Below are 21780 nucleotides of genomic sequence, written 5' to 3'. Positions count from 1 at the left end.
CTATCCTGCAGTACAGTGATTAAAGCTGCATTTAATTTTGCAAAATGTAGAACCCTTTAAAAATCATTCTCATTTACATCTGTCTACAAGCTACTTCGTCTACCTAATTCTATTTGCTTCTTTAACAATCCACTTGGTAATCCTCATTGTTTAAGTAGATTGCACTATAACAAGTAGTAAAATCTTGTAAAAACTGATACATTATATTGTCATATTTTAAGTCTGTGGCCTCATTATTTCAATTTACCTCAACAAATTTCGTCCTCAAAATATAGTCAAAGCACACCTATAAATGAAACTCTTTTCCAGCTCAAGCCTGTGGGGGTCCTCAGCTAGACAGATAGACAACACAAGTACACTGAACTGAAGCCTTCTTTTTGGGACACTGCTGAGGACAACCTGCTTAAGATGCTAAGGAAAACAGCAAGATCCTGACAGGAAGACTGTCTTTGCTTTTTCTCAAAAGTGATCAAATCAAAATTCAACAAATGACAATGAGAGTGGAACATGAGTTTGGAGCGGCACAGGAACTCATAGGAAGGCACTGAGGGTACTTTCTGGTATGCTTTGGAGCTATGTCCTTCCCATAGTGCTTACACTGGTTGGACTATAGAAATTCCACCTATGACTCATCTCTACATTTCTCTTGCTGTGGATATATTACTGGCTGCTACAGTAACTTAACTTTGAGTGTAGAGAAAGAGATTTCCAATTACAGCCTCTTTTCTCCAGTAGGGATTCAGCTTTATTTTGTACACCCTCCATCAGGTTAAACAGAAGTAGACTTATTTCTTTTCTCATGTGTACTAAATATTAACTTGGAGTTCAATCCTGCAATCTTTGTGCTGGAAATATTCCCACTGACTTCTGAAGAGCTAATGGAAATTTTGATTGCACAAGGATGGCAGAATCACAGTAAAACACGTACTTCCAGCACTGTGTAAATTCCATTGTACTGCTTCATAGCAACAGAGATGAAGTTGCTAGTAAGCTTGTACTGGGAAAACAGTATAATTTTATTCCAAAAGAAAGCATTTTCTTAAATAGCCACTCAGCCTGCTGATGTTATCTGAGAATTCATACCTGCAATTCCTTCTCTTAATAATTCCTATAATAAAAATGGAGAAAATAGCCATAATTGAATTCTCCATGCAGCAAAATAAGGAAATAAAGCTTATTGAAAGCATACCGAATGGATATGTACGCATTATATGTAATATGGTTGATTGTAATGTTGTAAAGGGTGATCACGTTCTGAAGAAACACATTTAACAACTTAAGCTGTGTTTATAATAATTGTCTTACTTTTTGGAAGAAGTTCTAACAATGGAGAAATAAACCAACATTTTCTGGTAGCTGAGTAACAGCATGAACATGACACTGACTGTAAACTTTGCTCTGACATTTGGCACTGGGAACTTCATCTGCTTCTGAGGTTTAGCAGCATTTGCCATTACAACTCCTTACATATAGCACTCCCTTTTGTGACTTCCAGTTTGACCAGAATCACAGAATCACAGAATTGTAGGGGTGGGAAGGGACCTCCAGAGATCATTGAGTACAACCCCCCTGCCAAAGCAGGTTCCCAAGGTCTCACATGTAGGCGTCCAGGCGAGACTTGAACATCTCCAGAGAAGGAGACTCCACCACCGCCCTGGGCAGCCTGTTCCAGTGCTCCGTCACCTCACTGTAAAGAAGTTCTTGCGCACATTTGTGCGGAACTTCCTATGCTGCAGCTTATGTCCGTTTCCCCTTGTCCTGTCTCCACTCACCACTGAAAAGAGACTGGCCTCACCATTATGGCCCCCACACCTCAGATATTTATAAACCTGGATTAGATCCCCTCTCAGTCGTCTTTTGTCAAGGCTAAATAGACCCAGTTCACTCAGCCTTTCTTTATAGGGAAGATGCTCCAGGTCCTTCACCATCTCTGTGGCCCTCCGCTGGACTCTTTCCAAGAGATCCCTGTCTTTTTTGTACTGGGGAGCCCAGAACTGGACACAGTACTCCAGATGAGGCCTTACCAGGGCAGAGTAGAGGGGGAGGATCACCTCCCTTGACCTGCTGGACATGCTATTTTTAATGCACCCCAGGATGCCATTGGCCTTTTTGGCCACAAGGGCACACTGCTGGCTCATGGCCAACCTGTCGTCCACCCAGGACACCCAGGTCCCTCTCCGTAGAGCTCCTCTCCAGCAGGTCATCCCCCAACCTGTACTGGTGCATGCAATTACTCCTCCCCAGATGCAAGACTCTACACTTGCTTTTGTTGAACCTCATCCAGTTTCTTACTGCCCAGCTCTCCAGCCTGTCCAGGTCTCGCTGAATGGCAGCACGGCCTTCAGGCGTGTCAGCCAATCCTCCCAACTTCGTATCATCAGCAAACTTGCTGAGGGCGGCCACTATCCCCTCATTAAGGTCATTGATGAAGATATTGAACAAGACCGGACCCAGAACAGACCCCTGAGGAACACCGCTGGTTACAGGTCTCCAACCAGACTCTGCACCACCAACGACGACCCTCTGCACTCTGCCAGTCAGCCAGTTCTCAATCCACCTCACTGAGCTGAAATCCTATCTTCAAAATGTTTGTCCCAGACTGAATATTCAAAATTTTATTCAACAGAATAAAAGTATGGAGAAATAATAAGTTTTGCCTTTTCTTGGCACTCTTTTCTTTGAAAAGCTCTACCATCTTCATGCACTGCAACGGAGATCTAAAGGCAAGAAGGAAAGTGATCTTACTTTACAGATGTGTTTTTTCTTAACACGATCAACTGTAGATGGTCTAGTTCACAGTTCTTTCAGCTTAGGATGAGGTTAGAGCCTTTAAACAGAAATCAAAGAGCCCAACTCCCCCATCTTTCATCTATTCTATGGACCAAAGGCACTCTGATAGCCTGGGAAAAAAAACACATGACTCAAATACACGGGAAACAAAAAGAAGATCAGAAAGTGGGGAAATAAGTTAATATAATCAAATGGGAATATTTCTATAATGCAGCAATTTAGGAAGAATTTTTCTCTGCACTGCTTCTATACAATACCTCTACAGGCTGAGCTGCAACCATGTTGAGTCCCAGCAACTGAAGATGACACCAGTGAAAGAAGCACTTCTGAACACATAAAATGCTCTGATCTGTAAGTGATGAGAAACATGACAGAAAAAATGCTGTACTGGTTATCTCTTATTGTATACTCCACAGATATGTACCTTTTAACTTCCATTTCTGTGGACCTAGATCTCCTTTATAAATAGGTGCCTAGCATCACTGCTACCCTTCATAGGAGGCTGATGTCTTCTATCCACTGAATTTAGTAATATGTTCTGAAACCATGCTGGTTGGCAACTAAGAAAATCATATGCAGTAGTTACAAACAGGGACTACAAAATGAGTGAAAATTATTATGGTTTAGTGCTTGTGGTGGCAATGGTGATGAGGAGACTCGATGATCTTATAGGTCGTTTCCAACCTTGTGATTCTATGACTCTATGAATCTATTAGAGGAAAAAAAGGCATGGTACAATCAAGATAGCATGGTCCACTTTGTGAGTTGTATCAGACATTGCCATGTGTAGAAAATACTGGGCAATTGCGTAAACAGAAGCCCAGGCTAAGATGTATGAAAAAGAGGAAGCAATTAACTTTAAATTACCTTTAGCATTTCTCAATAACTCTACATGTAATTATGCATCCTCAACCATAATTTTTCTTTAAACAGAAGTATTTTGCTATGTACTCCAAATCCACGTGAGGAAGAACAATTTTCTACAGAGATACTGGCCTGGCCCTTACTCTGTTGCACATCTTAACACTTTCAATGGAAAAAAAAACCAACATGGAGACCTGCAACATACAAAAGATTCATTAGGTAAACTTTTACTGAGCTATTTAACTCGTGGTGCAAAAAGCTACAGGAAAACTTCATAGCACTGAATTCATTTAAAAATGTAAACCTAAAATCCAGAATGATGTAAAAAGGAAGAACAATAAATGCTGAGGGGCCAGAAAGGACAAAAGATGTTGTCAGTCTCGTATGACATGCAGTGCAGAAAACAGTGATGTCAGCTCCTATGAGACTTCCTATGAATTCCTATGTCCTGCTTTTAACAAACTCAAGCTGTTCTGTTGACAACTGTCAGTAAAAGTGGAAGAGTTTAAAAAATAAAGGGATCAGTAGCTCTAAAGTACAGGTCACAGCCAGTATGACCCATGATGTTTGTCAAAGTCATATACTCTGCACTCTTCTAAACCCAAGCAAACGGATGCTGAATTAGCAGAAAAGCACTTCACTCAGCATATACTAAATGCACCAGACAGCAGAACTGCAACATCAGAAGATTGCCATCTGTGAAGGTGCTACTGCCTGCTAGCAAAAGTTTGTGTCTTCTCATTGAGCGGAGGAAGACCCAAGAGAGTTCCATGTTCACTGTTGTTCTTGGGAGAGCATCACAGAAGACTACTTCATTAAGCCTAATCCTAAGGCTTAATGAAGTAAGCCTTTTGTTTTTACAGAAAACTCCATTAACAAGTCTTTAATGACGTTCAATTTTTAACAGTATACATCTGAATTGGGAATAAAGATATAATAAATAGGTCAGATAAAATGGGTATTTTTAAGTCTGTTTAATAAAATGTATAAAAGTAGTAGGCTTTTGGATAGAAGCAGTGAACAATAGAGAAGATAGCACATTAGAGCTCTATTTTAAATCTAGAAAGTTTTAGATAGAGCTCCACATTAAGTGTTGCAACAATTCAAAGAGCATAGGTATGCACAGAGATGTCTAAAAAGTAGGAAATACTAAGCAGTGTAAATGAAAGAAGCTCAGTCTAACTAGCCAGCTTTATGAGAGTAAGAAATGTCTGAAATTTGAACCTTGCTCTATTTAACAGCCTGCATGCCAGATTTCCCCAGTCAGATCTTCTGAAAGGTTGACCAATTTGTTTCAATACGGTGACCACAGCACCAAAAAAAAGACAGTGTCTATCCAAAGAACTGTATGGAAATTTTTCTTCACAATGTGAAACCTAAAGTACAAAAGCAGTTAATTTATCACAGGGAAGCAGGGATTCCTTTGGTAACTAATTCAAACTGCTGATGATGCACTAAATCAGAGTGAGTGATGAACACATACATAGCAGCAAGTGAAGTTCAAAAGGATACAGATCTGTGTGATCAATGAGCTGCCACGTGGCAAATGAAATGCAGTGTTGACAGATACAGAGTAATAGAGATGAATCTCCAAAATAATCAACCTAATATAAGAAAAATGTAAATTAACCACTGCAGAATGGTCTCTACAGAGTTGAGGGTGTTTCTTTACACACATCTAAGTACCAGACCTTCAAATCTCTAGACTTTTTTCTCTGATATGAGAAAAAAATAAAAACACTGATAACTTTAAGAGATGTCTTGTAGTAAACCTATAAAACTTTCCTAGAAAAGTAATACAATAACACAAGTTAAGTAGCAATAATTCATTCCAAGCACACAGATTAGGAACAACAACCCACAGATGAAAATCTCATACAAATCTAAAATTGTATTGCATATTACTGAATGATAAGGCCAATTTTGGTGCCTTCTGCTGGCCAAGCCTCTCCATACTCCCAACTGACATTCTACCAGATTAATGGCATTTTGACTGAAAAGCAACACTTTGTAAGAAGAGTACTGGTATTTAGTGACGTTCACCCTTTCAGCTTTCCTGGAGCAAATTAAATTTGGCACATCAAGAAAGAAGTCAGGACTATTAACAAGAAATGTTATCACCCAGTATGAGAAGGAAGGTGTCACTAGACTTTTTTCTACAGGAAGGATAGCCATGACTTTTTTGTATCCAACAGTTATCAGCTGTGGTAACAGTTACTGTTGTTATTCAGTCATTAAACATAAATAGATTCCCTCTTGGATTTGTCTGTGACACGCCATCTGAAAACAGTGAAAAAAGATCTGTCTTTGTTACTAAATCTTGTGCTTGATACTGTCACATGATTCGAGACATCTTTTCTGCAGGTCTTCCAGAAAATCGTATCTTCATTAGGAATTCTCTTGGCCGCACTTTTACAATGGAAGTTCTACACTATATATTCACCTTATATTTACTGTGATAGAAATGGGCCAATTACCCTCAGTAGATATGAATCTGTCCAAACCATGTATTCTATAAAACTGCCACGGTTAATATTTTATATCTTCACAGACTTATCAATAAAATGGTTTGCTGAATTCTGGGCATCATGGGCACCTTTGTACACATTCTTCAGTTCACATTAATTATCAAATAATATCCAGCTTTGAGCCATGTTTCCCTTCACCAACTTTTTAGTTTCATTTTTTAACACAACTGATTGTTTTCTTTGACAGGCTATCTTGACTTCTTCATAATATCCACCTGCCAGGTGATAGCATGTAATTAGATTCAGAAAATGTAAGTGGCAAGAGACAAAAAAGGTAGACATGCCACTAGCTTCTTGCTTTAAACTTTATCCTTTCCTCTGTTTAAGCCAAAGGCTTGTTAGCGTTGTATAAAAGCTCTAATTTTGCAACTCTTAATAAGATGATGAATCATACCTTGATTTCAATGAAATCACAAGCATTCCATGCAAATGCATATAAAAGGTTACTCATTTTGATCTATGGTGGTGCAATAAAACTACACAAATACTCTTTTTTGTCATCTGTGAAACACTAAGGACATAACTCATAAAAAGAACTGAAATAATGATCATATTAACACTGATGCGTTTTACATACTGGAGGCTAATAACAAATAAGGTCAGTGAGATAAAGCCAAGGTCTTTCAGAACTCAGTTTCTCAGAAAGCCATTAGAATGAGCAGGAATGAACCACCAAGTACACTTTTGTACTTTTGTATTTGTTACTTGAAGAGATATCTAAATAATAGTAAGATGCTTTACTTTTGCAGCAATATGTGAAAAAAGCCACTTAGCTGCTAACACTGGAATTCTGTAATAAAACTGGATGCAAGGGAACTTCATGCTAAATCCCAAGTAACAGTACTGGGGCTAAAGAGCTAAAATGATAAGAGAGGGTGAATCAGTTATACCATTTCCCACATCATTAGCAAAGCTAGCATCCCAGCTCTACAGAATATAGTCAATGTTATTTTGTTACATTCACAAAGAATCAAAAGAATTTTGAATGACAGCCACTTCCAATTACATAACTTATGAACATAACTTATTACATAGCTTATGAACAAGCTCATGAACATCGTGCTTTATTTTGTTCAACCTGGAGTCAGACATACAGAAAATCTCCATCTGGATTTCAAATAGTTTTTTATAAGCAGAAGCAGAATATCATCCTACTGAACTGATGCTAAGACTTCCACAAATTAGATTTTCACAGACTTTTCACTGGCTTTGATAAAGGAAGAGTTTCCATTAGAGCAGAAACAGTGAAAAGGAAAAATAAAAGGAAAATATTAGGAACACCAACTCTACTGCAACTTTGATTTTTTAAATAATAATTATTTTGTTTGATTTAAAGTATTTTTCTTTAATTTATTCCACGACAACTTTAACTCTGTTCAAGGCAAACAGAAAAAGGAGGTTTGATATATATGTATAAAAATGTTCCCTTTCTCCAATTCTCAGTGAAATGCTCTTTTAGCAAAACTGAATTTCCTTATGAAATGTAGTTGAAATATAGACTGCTGGACTAATGACAGAAATCTTCTTGGCTTAAATGAGATGAGGATTTCAATATCTACATATACAAGATCTTACAAAAAAGAAATCAGGATGAAATTAACTAAGTGATCAGACCAAATGTTATAGCTAAGGAAAAGATTTAAATGGGTCCCACGCAAAACACAAATGTCCTATAAACCCTCCAAAAAAGTCACATTTTCCCTCTTTCCTTACATTGCCTACTGCATGGAATACACTTCTCTGCAATATAACTAAAGCATTTATGGAACTTTGTTTTATATTTTTGTCTTTCAATTCATTGTGGTTAGAAGTAGAATTATTGTGTTAAAAAATGACCTGATCCCAGACATAGTTTATTTAAATTTCAAAATGAAAAGCTTACTAAGAACAGATAAGATTGATTGCTCTTTCCATCTTAGCATAATTGTATTTCAGGTGAACATCAATTTACTTTAAAGGACACTTCTAAGTAGCAGGCTGCATCATACATAATTCATCAATCACAGCTGCCTGTAACATGATTTACTCAAGCAGAATTCCATGGAATAGAGGGAGTTGCATTGTTTTTTATGCTTTGGCCTGTTTGTTTTTAAATAGTTTATGAAACAGTCATTTGCACTGAATTATTGCTGAAAAGAGTTCGTCCTTAATAATCAGGATGTTGAATTTCTTCATACAGAATTGTTACCTCCTCAGATTTCTTTTAAAAGGTAAAGTGAGTTTTGAAAACATTGTTAAGGTAGAGAGCTCTCCATGGTTATCAAAGGCAAAAATAAAGCTTGAGGAATTTTATGTGGAGGGCAGGGAAAGGCAGAAGTATTTATCTGAAAAGCAGTTACTAGTTTCTAGGGCTATGTATTTTCTAGCTGCCTTGACTTTCATATCAGCATGCAAATGTAATTGAACAGAAGTAGCTCCTTCCTCAGCTAGCCCTGCACACAGCTGTCATATGGCTAAAACAGCCACTACCTGGCAATGTACACAAACCAGACACAAAACAGTGTGTCAGCTAAAGCCCAATATCTACGTACACCAAGAGATAGAGGTGAAGCTTTCATTTACAGGGGCACCACCCTGTGTGCTACACTGCCCGGTGTTTTCTATCAAAGTCAGCTTCAAGGATATGTTGGTGCCTCCGACAGTCCTGAATTAAAGAAACATTTTCACAAATATATGATAGTTTAAAAAGAAAAAAACGTACAAGTGAGACAAGCTGCTAGAAATATGCACTTGGACAAAGACAGAAATATCTTACTTACTTGCAAGCCCATTTGAAACACAGAGTGACCCATAAAATTAGCCAGCATTCGAATTAAAGCTGCACCCTGCGGGAAATAATTCAGAAAAGTAAGTTGTTATTGTTAAATATTGATGTGCAAAACTAGTAACAATTTAAAGTATGCAGCTGTATCCAACAATATAATCTTGGAAAATTGTTAAAGATTATTAAATAATTTTTAATTGCACTGAAATTAAAAAATGAGATAAAAGATAAGACAAAGATTTACCGGGAAAAATGATCAAGTTGTTCCCAGCCTCATGTGCACTCAGCACTATTGTGCAATTTTCAGTGAGGCAAAATATGATGTCCATGATAAAATATACAGCAATAATTATTCATAATATTCTTCTATTAATTACATTATTGTAAATCAGGATTTAGTGATAACATTTTCCTTCAAAAAAGCCTTCAAGATGTGGTGATCTAGAAGTGGATCATTTCATTTTCATTTTTAAGATGTTGATATCCATACTTGACTTCATTAACAGTCAGTTTAACTCCCACAGTCTTCCAAAGATCTAAGTGTTTGTATAATATACTTACTGTACATACATCAGTTCTATCCTCTTGTCCCTTCAGGCAAAGGATTGAGATCTAAAAAATTTCTTTTGTTTTACAAATGATTCCAATTGTCAGTACTTACATCAAGAACCACAGACACACTAGCTTTCTTTAAGGCACCCCATGGGCTTTCTTACTCCCTCTCAGTATGACCATAACTTCTGTATATTTTCCACTTGTACAAGTGCTCAATTTCAAGCAAAAATACATTTGCAGAACAGATTATCTAGTCATAATGTCTTACTCTGCAGTCAAATCAGGAAAATCAGCCTCCCAGTCCCATTGATCAAATGTTACACTTAGTAATGATCTCTGTATGAGAGGGAGGACATTTCTGATTTAAAAACAGTGAATCAAAGGCTGCAAGAAAACAAGATATTGGAATTCAACAACCTCTGCTACAGACGTAGGTTCAGGAATTAGACTAATGCTAATTAGGGGAGAAAAAAAAAGTTACATTACACAGATTCAAAAATTATCAGGTACTAAAGCCAAAAGGACATAAAGAGCAAAAAACATAGTTCATAAAGTAAATGAAGAGAAAAAAAAAAAGAATGAATTCAGGAAATGCTTGTAATTGCTTACAAGAAATGAACACTGCATAAAGCAAAAAAAAGAAAAAAAGAAAAAAGATGCTTGCATTATTAACACTGTGCTGTGTTTTTATGGTAGTACCTTATCTTACTGAGAGCCCAATCATATCAGGAACACACAGCAGTATGGAAAATTCTTCCTGTCCACACAGATTATTACCTGAGCAGTCAAGACTATAGGTCAGGAAGTGTTATTACCCTCATTTTACCAGAGGAACTGAGTGAGTAAAGTTCTCTGAGATGCTTAAGCAGATAAATTGCAGATAAATCTATGTAAGCAGATAAACAGCAGACAGAAAAGAATCTAATAAGCAGATAAATCCAATTTATTTGGTAAGTAACTTAGGCAGTGCAACCAAAACTATTTGAAGCAGAACCAAAAAAAAGCCATACATAAAATATATCTGTCCAAACCCTTGACAACAAACATATTCTTTTTGCCACTCATTTGTCAGTATTCCCTCTGTTCATTTATCAGTATCTAAATTTTACATATTAATAACAGATGTATATTCATATAGGAACCTTAGCTCTACCAATTTCTGTGAGAAGTAAGCAAACAAATACCTATGATCTTTCCCATACAGTCTTTTCTATCCAGGGACCAAGAACCATCAGAAAGACATGAAATAAATATAAAATTGCTCTCATAGCTCTCATTTAGTCACATCGTGGATGGAACTTTGGCCTTTACACAGCAGATAAAATAAAAAAGCAAATAAAGATTGAATAGGAGCTCTAAGATACAAAGGCAGGAATACTCTCTCCAAATCTATTCATTTTCACAGATACTTTAGAATTTCTTTCTAATTACCCTCAGGAAACCCAGAAGTCCATTTATAACATCCAGAACAACAATGTGTTTGTCCCAGTTCTGCTATCTTCCCCACACAGCTTGCCTATCTGGATGACTTATTTGCTGAAAAAATAGCATAGGAAACAAGAGAGAGAGAAAGGAAAGGGATTCTAAAGAAAAGAAGAAAAAGAGAAAACCAGACAACCAGAGAAGGGGCAAGAAACAGAAGAGCAAATGCAGCCCCTTGGTGTGAAGTGAAAAGAGATGGGGGACGGAATGGAAGAAAACCACGTATTTCACTACTTTATTACTTTTTTTTTACCTTGAAAGGAGGCAGAAGAGAGAATAGAAATACATTCCAAAGAAGATGCAATTGATACATCCCCAGCTCTGAGAGGGAAAGGAAAAGACAAGAAACACTGATACTGACTGGATACAAAGAGAAATAAATTTACAGAGAGAAGTATTAAAAGATCAGAGTAAGTGAAATAAAGAAGGAGGACTTCCTAAAAGATAGGCATGAAGGATGACCCTAATGATTCTAAGGAGGGAAAGAAGGTATGCACAGTATCTTTAGTTATAGGAGCAATTGAATACATATCTTTTGGATTATCTGAATGGCCCAAATGCTGGCATTTTCACTGTATATTCACCTAGCAAGCAGTCAACTATACGGAATCCAGAGAACTTCTGCTTTCATACTTCTGAAAGCTTCTCTGACGTAGACCTAAACCTACATATGTATAAATCCTAAATCACAACAAACCTGCCCTACTGCAGAGGATGATCTTTGGAACCTGTCAGCATTATTCCTTGAATGCCCTGACACGCAACTGATCTGCTTCCCACTTCACTCTCAGGGCTACTTCTGCTCTGCCAGCACTTGTCCAACTGAGGAATGATGTATGGAGTCTAGAGAAGTGAATCTGGCTCCCTCACAGGGCACCATGACCACTTACAGATGATTTAAGTGCTTTCCTCAAGGCAGTAGATGACTCAGTACTCTGTCAAGAGGTAAAGTGCATTGGTTTTAACAGGTCTAGTGGAAAGTAATTATTTCCTATTCACTCAATGTATCTATGTTCCTGACAATACAAAAGCTTACTCAAGCTAGGGAAAAGCTATGTACCGTGCTTTAATAATAGTTCACTCAGTGCCAGTGAGTAATGGCACTACCTGGTTCTGGTGAAATACCTACCCTTCATTAGCAGATTTCAAAGTGCTTCGTGAGACACTGATATCAATATCCTTGCCATTACATAAATGGAAACTGAGCAACACAACAGTGAAGTCATACAGTGAGGATCACCTAGCATGTTCATCCTACAGACTGTGAACAGCTGGAGCTTCCTCAGCTTCAGCAGTGAGACAGATGCTATAGGGAAGGAAGGCAGAAAATCAGCTGTCCCATGGAAATTAACTGCATGTGCACTCCTTCCCTCTGCAAAGCACTCCTGGGAAAGCTGGACAATTAGCCAACAGTGGCTAACCTGCTGTACATTTATGGAGTGAACGTTATATAGATTTCTTTCTCTGAACAAACTCACACCTACACTACAGTAAAGATCATCCATTATTAAAATGAGGATCAACGTTCCTTTATATGTGAGCTGAATTTGTCTTTGATATCCAGAAAATGCAGAGGCATTTTAAGTTAAGGCATTCAGTCTAATTCCCACGCATAAAAAATAATAATGAGATTGTAACTTTGATCTCAGATTAAATGAATTTAATTTTTAAAGACTCACTCCTACATTTTGTGATTCTGTGACATCACTACAGGTTCACAAATACTGTAAGTTAATTCAATTCTCTAATTAGGTGATCTGATTTTACAATATCTGGATTCTTAAACTAATTATTTCACTTGCAATTTACATCTTGTAATCACTTCTTATACAAAAGAAAATACTAAATGGAATTTTCATCAGTGGGAAAAAAAACAACAACAACAACCATGTTTTAAGTTTGAAACCACGAAAATATCACTACTGCTTACTACAAAGTATTGTTACACAGCCACACAGCATGGGATACCAAATACAGGTATCTGTGGCATCTCTGTCTACAGGTAGTTTAGTTGTTTAGACTTTTAGATGCTGTCAATGGACAGAATCAGTCAATCCTGCGTGCACTTTATCTCAAAACAGATGAGTTGTACACTAAATGCACCTATCACTTACATTTGACTCCAAAATGACCCTTGGATTACTAGCTTATATGCACCAATCTGCACTGCAGTCATCTAAAGTTAGGTGAGATTAATTCAACTGCACTGCTCAAAAAGGCCATATGCAGATTGATTCCCCACTGTTACAGGAGTTCTATACTAGTAGGTAGTTCCCAAGAATTTCTGAAGAATTAAGACACAAAACTGGTGGGATACCATCTTCTCATATACAGAGAGGCAAATAACAAATCATACCTCAGTTTATTATATTTTCTCATGAAAAAACCACAGCCAGGTACTCAAGACAGTGTCCTGAAGATATGGCAGTGTGCTTCGTAGATGGAGGTGGATGTTCTGTACCAAACAGGCAGTAAATAAAAATACTAAAAATAACGAATGAATGAAGTCATTTTGGAGAAGCAGATACTGTGACAATCAGCAAATCAGTACACAGAACTATGCAGAAGCCACATGTGAAGAGATACAGTTGACTTGTAAACACATCCAGCCTTATTATTTTAAAGATCAAAAATTATGTCAGTACTCCAAAAAGTGCTCACGAGAGAAAAATGTCACCAACACAGAAAAGAAGCTGTGAACTACAGTTGACACTCAGAAGAGTAAAATAATCTATCATTTTGTAAATGAGCTGGAGTAAAGAAAGACAGAGAGCATAAAAGGCTAACTAGCATAGTTTTTCCATCCTCATTCCCATCAAATTTTGTCATTTTTTTCTCTAGAACATCATCTCTTTTTTTCTTCTTTCTCCTTCTGCTTTTGTGAGTTTTGCTGTTTCTTTTAACCGTAGGATGGAGGTTCATGTGACTGAATGCAGATGCCTACACTGTAACTACCTTCATGCTTACTCAGTTTTACACAGCTGAGCCAGCTGCACAGATTCCTTTTAAAGGCAATTGAAAGAGAAGCAAGCACTTCAGCTAGTCTTGATTCATCTCATCTGAAGAAATATATCTGAAATAGCACAGATAAAGTGTAAACAGTGCAAAAACACCTCCCTGAGTTCATAAAGTCTGAGAAAGTATCTTGCAGTCTCACTTACAAATTTATTTCAAGTAACAACAAATATCAGGAATAACAATCATGCGGATCTCAGAATAAGTTTTTCTCACAAACGTTCACTTTGCTGCACTTGTTTAGGGATAAAAGCCAATTGCTTTGACATAAAAACTAAAATCGGGAAGTATCTTGTTATGGAAACCACCACCATGGTACCCAAGGTAAAAGAGCAGAGTGAGATACTGAGGAGAAGAGGATTGCCAACAAAAATTACGTAACTGTATTTCAAAGAAAAAATTGTTAGAGCTTTTATTACCAAAAATAATTTATTTTACTCACCTTTATCTGAAGTGATAATAACAAAGCTCAGATCACATATAAGCACTAATGAATGCTCCATTTTTTTCTAAAGCTATTGATTTAAGATTAGAATCAATACACAGTTTGATTGCTACTAACCTATACCTAGTATATGCCAGTACTTTTTTTACATCAATCAGTTATGTTAACCACACATGAACATTTCCCTCCTTAAACTATTCTGTGCCATGCTACAACTGAATATAACTTAAAAATTTTTCAGAAGAAAGATTGGAAGGAATAGCATGGAAAGACCCATCACATTTTGGAGAAAATATTCCATGGGCAAGTAGAGACAGGTGGGAGACAAGCCCATAAACTTTATTTGTTCCAGATCATTTGCTCATTTCATTTCCAGTCTGTAAAAGGACCTTCCTCTAGTCTGAGCAACACTAGATGCTTTACACCTCCATGTATGAGAGTCATAAGCCTGTGGCATGGTGACCTGCCAAAGGATTTCTGAAAAGCCAGTGTCTCCTAACTACTTATAAAGACCAGAGCTGGACAGGGAGACAAAATCTCCTTTTGCAGAAGTTAACATTAAAGCAACTTAGTTATACATGTACTGAGTTATTTATCCTTCATACACTTTATAGACTGCACCTTGCTGAAGCGAGAAGCTGAACTCATCAGACTATAGAGAATGGGCTCTAGGAGAAATTCTAGGAACTAAACTGCCCCCAGCAACTCTCTGGCAGAGCCTGTTTGCAAGCACAGTCTACACCCCATTTCCAGAAGCTCTGCACTCCATACTTGGGTACTTCCAGAACATGCAGATGGATGCAGCTCCGATGCAGCTTCACACTTTCTAACAACTGAGTTATTTTGATTAGTATTTCCCATATGTCTATAACAAATCGATAGTTCCTGCAACCTGTTCCCTCACCATAGGAATCAAGTAAGTCTAATACAACCAATTCATCTTAAAATTCTGAGTTCCCCTTCTCACACATTGGCCATGAAGTGGCCCCTCACCCAGTAATCCCAAGGTATGACTGCTGTCTGCATTCAAGGCATGAACAACCTTAACAAAATCAATGAAGATCACACACTGAAGAGGACACTTCCAAATTCTGACTAAAATGTTCTGAATACTGACTGAAATGCATCTCTTCTTCATTAAACATGCTGAAGAAAGAGATTTTTTTAGAACTCCAAATGTAATAAAAGCAGCATTTCTTTTTCTTAAGAATGCTGAACATATTTTTACACTGTTCTGTCAAGTGGAAGCCTAAGGATATCCACAATCAAACAGGTTTTTAAGAAAATGAGTATAATTTCATTTCACCTCAAAGTTCCTGAATTCATACACTATTCTGTATATTTTAAAATACAGGATAGATAATTCCATGATTCAAGGTTCATTCAAAATATTAAAAGAGCATGTTACAAAGCACTCATACAAAGAAAGTACATTTGCACATTATTTTTGTAATCTGAACGTTAGCCAACATGTAGTATCCAAGCCACGTTTTTTAAAACAATCATTCTTTGTTGGTACTAAGCGACCACAGCTGGATGCTCTATGAAATTTAGCTTATTGGGAAAAACACAGCATGAATTAAACTGGAAGAACAACGTACATCAGACATGTAACAAGAATGTGACATTTAAAAAAGAACCTTTACATAAAATTAGGAACCAAAATGAAGTCTGTCAAATCTTGCAGAAAATCTGACACAAAAAATATGTTGTGACTAAGTCACATCTGCAGAATTTATTCCACTGCAGATAGAAAACAGTGCGCATTCGTGTAAACAACTTCTTAAAAACCTGTTTGACTGAATCATTGTGTTACACCACAAGTACTGCACTGAATTAACTTGACTACCACTATCAGCATTTTAAAGAAGAGGACTGAGAGATGTGAGTAACCTGGTGCAATGTCTGTTGAGCAACTGGTGTGACCTTAAATAAATCAACTGACATCTCTTCAGTTCCCCTTTGAGAGCAACTAACAGTTAGGTAACCACCATCAAATCCAGGTTGTTGAATTTAAATTGTGCTTTCTAAAGCAAACATGTTCACTTCTTTTTCCATAAAAGAAGTCCAGTCATTCCTCATCTCCCCCCCAGAAGATCAAGCTGAAATGAGCTCTGCCTTCCTATTTTTGTAATTTGTACCAACTTTCTTGGTCGACAGCCTCACTGATAGTCTTGGAACAAGTGCCCTGTTCACACTTGCCATTCCAGTATGGTACTATGGGCAGCAACAGACACATCTGTTGAAACTCTTCCATGGAGCAGAGATCACTGCAAAGCCTTCTCTGGAGTTCTTGAAGTGTTTTTGTACCTCATCTCTGAAAACTTCAGAAGTACCCACAGATAAATTCTTTTCAGGGAATGAATTAGACCACAACATAAGGCACCAGCACCAACTCTTTCATTTTCAGAAACTGATCACCACAGTACACCAGTGTGACTAATTTTCTGTATTCTCCAACAGTACATCAAAATACTACAAGAAAAATGAAGCTTAATGCAAATGAATGTCATGAACATGAATGTTTCCTTATTAGATTACAATAACATAATGTTATCCTAATATATATAACATGGCAAAAACATAACATGTTTGAATGAATTCCTAGAGGCTTTCACTTTGGAAAATCCACATAAAAGCCTTGAAAAAAGTGAGGAAGACCAGTGTATGCAGACTATGCATACAAGTACAAGATGTGACACCATAAGACCAATACTTAAATTCTTAATCCAGGCCATCATTTAGTGACACAAAGAATCACCTTAAAAAGACAAGTAATTTAACTTAAATTCCACAGCTTACACACATAGAATTAAACAAGTAACGACACAATCAGCTGAATTTGAGTCTGACTGATTTCCATGATTTCAATAATGAATTATTAAAAAGTGGCTACCCACACTAAAAGGAGTTAAAAAACAACCTTTTTATTTTTTATTATGCAGATAGAGGGGGGAAAAAAAAAACAAATTTTTGTCTTCTTTACTTTATAAAATATAATTTCCAATTGATACCTGCTTATCAAGCTATGCATACCCACAAGTTAACATGCTGCTGATATTCGGCAATAAAACCAGGATAAATTTTAATAAACAAATTAATCTTACTTTGTTCTTAAAACTTTACTTGCAGTCTAGTTGAGTCAATATTTTTAAAACCAGCAAGTATACCTATAAACCTGTAATTTACTGTGCTAAATCATCTAAGATGCATAACAGCATCTTATGCTGTTTTTATAGACTGTAAGGCCATTTACCCGATGCCAAAACATCACTGAAAAAACATTATATTCAAGGAGAGCTTTTCACTGAGAAATCATAATCATTTTCTATTCTGACAAACACAGCTGTTCTAGGCCTGGATAATATCAGAATGGTCAGATGGCAAGATGAGCTTTGGTGAAATGTTTGTCTTAGACAAAAATGCTCTTGTAAATTTTAGGAACATGACACAATGAACAAAATTCAGGAGTAAAAGACCGTCATGTTCTTCAGGTGTTCTCATACCACTTTCTTTGAATAATGAAATGCTTCAGTCGCCTAGACTGAGACTCTGCACTGAGACAACTGCACTTCTATTCAGCCTGGCCACCAAAACTGTTATATGTGCTGACACCACCACCAAGGAAAAAGCACTTTATACTTCTTCATTATGAATGAGAAAAGCCTCAAGAAATTATAAGCAAAAAAGGTTGATGACATTATTTACACAGATGGGCCTTCACCATAATGCAAGTAAGCAGTGAATAAACCAGTGTGTCTTAAAATCCACTGTCTTAAGGATCTCCTCTAATGATAAAACTAGCTCCACAATTCCATGTCTTCCATTAGAAGTAATAGATGAAGATTTTCCCTTTTATGATGGAACATTTACTAAAGTGTTTCCATGATCACTGTTGCTTTACCTTAAAGAAGAAACATATCACCATTTTGTCAACCAACTCCACTGAGAATCTAAAAGCAAATTAAGTAAAGTAAAACTAAAAATTTGTGATGATTCTCCAACAGTTACTACTGTGGAGATCGGTATTATGAGACAGCTATCTATTAATCCAGTCAATGTGTTCTGTAGTGATACCATGTAGCACTATTTTTCTAATAAAATATTTTGCTACAATAGAACAAAATTTAGAAGTCTATGTTTCCACTCAATTTCTCTTTACCAACCACACAATCTCATCAAAGACTGAAATCAGATCTGTTTGACCACATTCATTTTTATGAAGCATGAAGAATAACACTCCTTCATATTTCTAGTTAAATAAACACCACCATCTCAAACCATTTGTCTAAAACTGATTTATTTGCAACTAACTATAATTAGGCATGCCATTCTACTTCTTCTCTTTCAATACATCTTTTAGGCTTCAGAATTCAAATATTCCTCTAAAATAACAAGAACAAAAGAGTATTGCTAAGATTGTTCCAGACAGCTACATCCTGAATGGGGGTCCTCTAGACCTGCAAAATCTACGAGTAGCCTGTTATACATAGGCTGCTCCAATAGTAATTTCTTCCCATGGAAATTACAACAGATACAAAGAGCACAATAACGGTATTTGATAGAGCAAATTCTCAGCTACAAATCACTGTTTCTCAATACAGGCACCACCATTAGGTATGCATTCTTGCCAGCAATGAATGACCACCCACATGCTGCACCTGCAGAGGTCTGCATGGTGTTCAGAACGTGACTTGTCTTTCACGTCATTGCCATCACTGCTGAGACACACACCCACTACCTCACTGTGCTCACATCCTCTATTGGGTCTCCACAGATGTTCAGCAAGCATCAATGCATGTCAGTGGGTGCCATTTTTCTGCATGGAGGAACTCAATGACACACAGTTTCTTCATACACACTTCCATGTTAGACACCATTCTGTCAGACTGCCCCACTGCTGCCATCTGTCGCATGGCAACAAAATCTAATAGGATACCGATGGGAAGGTTCAACCTCTACTTTCACACCATTAACATCTGCCTCTGATGCTGTGAGACAACATAATAACATAATATTTTCAGACAGCCCTCATATTTTTGGTTGAGTTTTTTTTTCTTTTGCTCTATGTAAGTTACCTACAATTTATTTTCTATTTCCAATTCTTATAATTTGTACACAATTACTTCAACATTTGTAATTGTTGCCCTTCTTTAATCAATGTGAACTTGGGTATCTGCAAAAGTTATCCCTCATCTTCACTATGGAATCGTTGTTTTTTTTCTTTTTTGTCACTGTCAGGGAAAAACAGAAACTACCCTTGAAGGTTTAAGAAGGTACCACACTAAGCTTTCTTTTTTGTCTTTTGCTAAAAATTACCATTACGAAGTAGAATTGGGGAGACAGAAGATGTAAGTACACTTCAGGAACTCCAGTGCATAGGTATGTACATGGAGCTAGCCCACCTTCATCAACACTTATGCCATGAAAACATCTGAGCCACAGCCAAACAATTCTGCTTCTTAACTCCCCACTGGGGACAGAAGCATAACAAAGGATGGCAGCACTCATCTTGAGGCACTGATGCAATTTTTTGCTTTGATCACCTGCTCTAAGCCTAGAGAGCTGTCATTTGCCATTGCCTTTGAGAAGGAACAAGCAGAAGACAATCACAGCTGGCTCTTCCTGATTGTTCTGCCTTGCATTGGCCTGACCGAGCATTCTAGTCTAATGCACTCCTCTTTAAAATAGTGTTTTGATTAACATTTGTTTTCCATTGTTATTACTTTTTTCTATGCATAATTTTCTCCAGCATGGGAAAACTAGTACTCCCAAATCATTCTAGGTGTGCAGCTGTTTATACATCTCACAGAGATGTTTCTATGATTCTTCTTCAGAAAACGCTACACAACCGTAAGTTTAGCAGTGCAGTATGTTACTGACTGTTTTGAGTCAGGAAGGTGCTCAGATGTACCTGCTTGGCTTTATACACTAGCACCCCATGGGCTGGAGCAGGATTTCCTGCATTCTTGAAGTCAGGCACTCTTGGAACTGCTCTGAACCTAAAAATTTCACCAACTTCACGTTCCAATGGCTTTCATACTGGAAGCTGTGAAGATCTAAAGCATTCTTATCTGAACAGGAATTGTTTTCATTATAAGATACATCCTCTGATAAAATGCATTACTCTCAAATGGGTCTTGAAAGCACCTTCTACAATCTGAGCACTGACCTTCTGTGTTATCAAGTCAAAGAACAGACACCACTATCAGACGCACTCAGATAGCTTCATGACATTCACGGGTGACATCACAGCTAAATTAGACAGGAAGAACAAACCTCTACACTGTAGAGAGGGAACGGGTTGCACAGTGACCTGAAATGTATTGTAAGAATTTTAACTAGCTAGCCGGATGTCATCTCAATGTTCCTGATTTAGTTAAGTGATTAATTAAAAATATAATCAGCTTTACTTTATTTTATTAGTTGTTAGTGTTTCTCTAGTATTTCTTAGTGTTCACTCATGAGCTGCTCTCACTTTCAAGTGGTCACTGCACACAACCATTTTGTTAGGAAAAGATTGTCACAATATCTTTACACTTATGAAATTGAGTGGATTTCATTCTAATACTAATATTGGTTTCACTGGTCAAAATAGATGTTTTGGTTTTTGTTTGTTTATTTCAGCGTTAGGATCCGGCCAGTTTTCTGACAAAAAGAAGTAAAAAGAATGAAGATTTTAGAGAGCCTTTGCACTGACTGTTCTTGCAAAACATGATACACTGTGAATTTTCAGAGAGAACTATAGAGAGAGCAAGTCACTACTTCCAGTGTCTTAAATCCTCTTTTGCCAGAACTGTTCCTTGTGACAAACGGGAAACTGATCATTTTTCTTTGTGTGTATTTTTAGTTGTATAGTCCTTCTAACATTGGCCTTGGGGGGTTTGCCTCCCCCTTCCTTTATAACTATGAGAAATACATCCTCCTTCCATCAGACTGTTGCAGAAAGCAGGAAAAAGCTTTTTTAAAGAAGCGGCACAGAGTTACAATGAAAAACAAATTATGCAGACAAATGTTTAGAAAATATTTACTTGGGTTGCAAAGTCTGGGCCAGTATCACTACAGAAACTCATTTTGCTTACAGGAAGGAAAAATTGAATATTCTTCTCTATTCCAGCCACACCCTTCCTTGCTTTGATTGTACTTGTGCTTGCCGAGACATATTCTGCTGGTCGTACACTTTGATAGCTACACTCCAGCCTACTGAACTTGCCTGCTCTGATTGCTACCAGTATCTGCAACCAGCACACTTTAAAGCATTCAGAAGCATGATGGAAACAACTTCAGATATTATCTAACTCTCTATACTGTATTTGGTGCCCTTTCACATATTCTGT

At 37.1% G+C, this 21780-nt stretch overlaps 1 protein-coding gene across 1 annotated transcript in view; it reads right to left on the bottom strand.

Moving 5' to 3' along the window:
* The window catches only part of TRHDE (thyrotropin releasing hormone degrading enzyme), a 214923-nt gene that overhangs the window by 87499 nt on the left and 105644 nt on the right, over positions 1–21780 (bottom strand). Inside the window, exon 7 of the mRNA XM_048941084.1 lies at positions 8942–9007. Coding sequence (XP_048797041.1) covers positions 8942–9007 — 66 coding nt within the window. The remainder of the gene's footprint in view (positions 1–8941; positions 9008–21780) is intronic.

The sequence above is a fragment of the Lagopus muta genome, chromosome 1 (genome assembly GCF_023343835.1).
Source record: "Lagopus muta isolate bLagMut1 chromosome 1, bLagMut1 primary, whole genome shotgun sequence".
In the NCBI taxonomy this organism is placed as follows: domain Eukaryota; kingdom Metazoa; phylum Chordata; class Aves; order Galliformes; family Phasianidae; genus Lagopus; species Lagopus muta.
The sequence above is the reverse complement of the archived record's forward strand: the minus strand, read 5'-3'. Positions and strand labels throughout refer to the sequence as shown.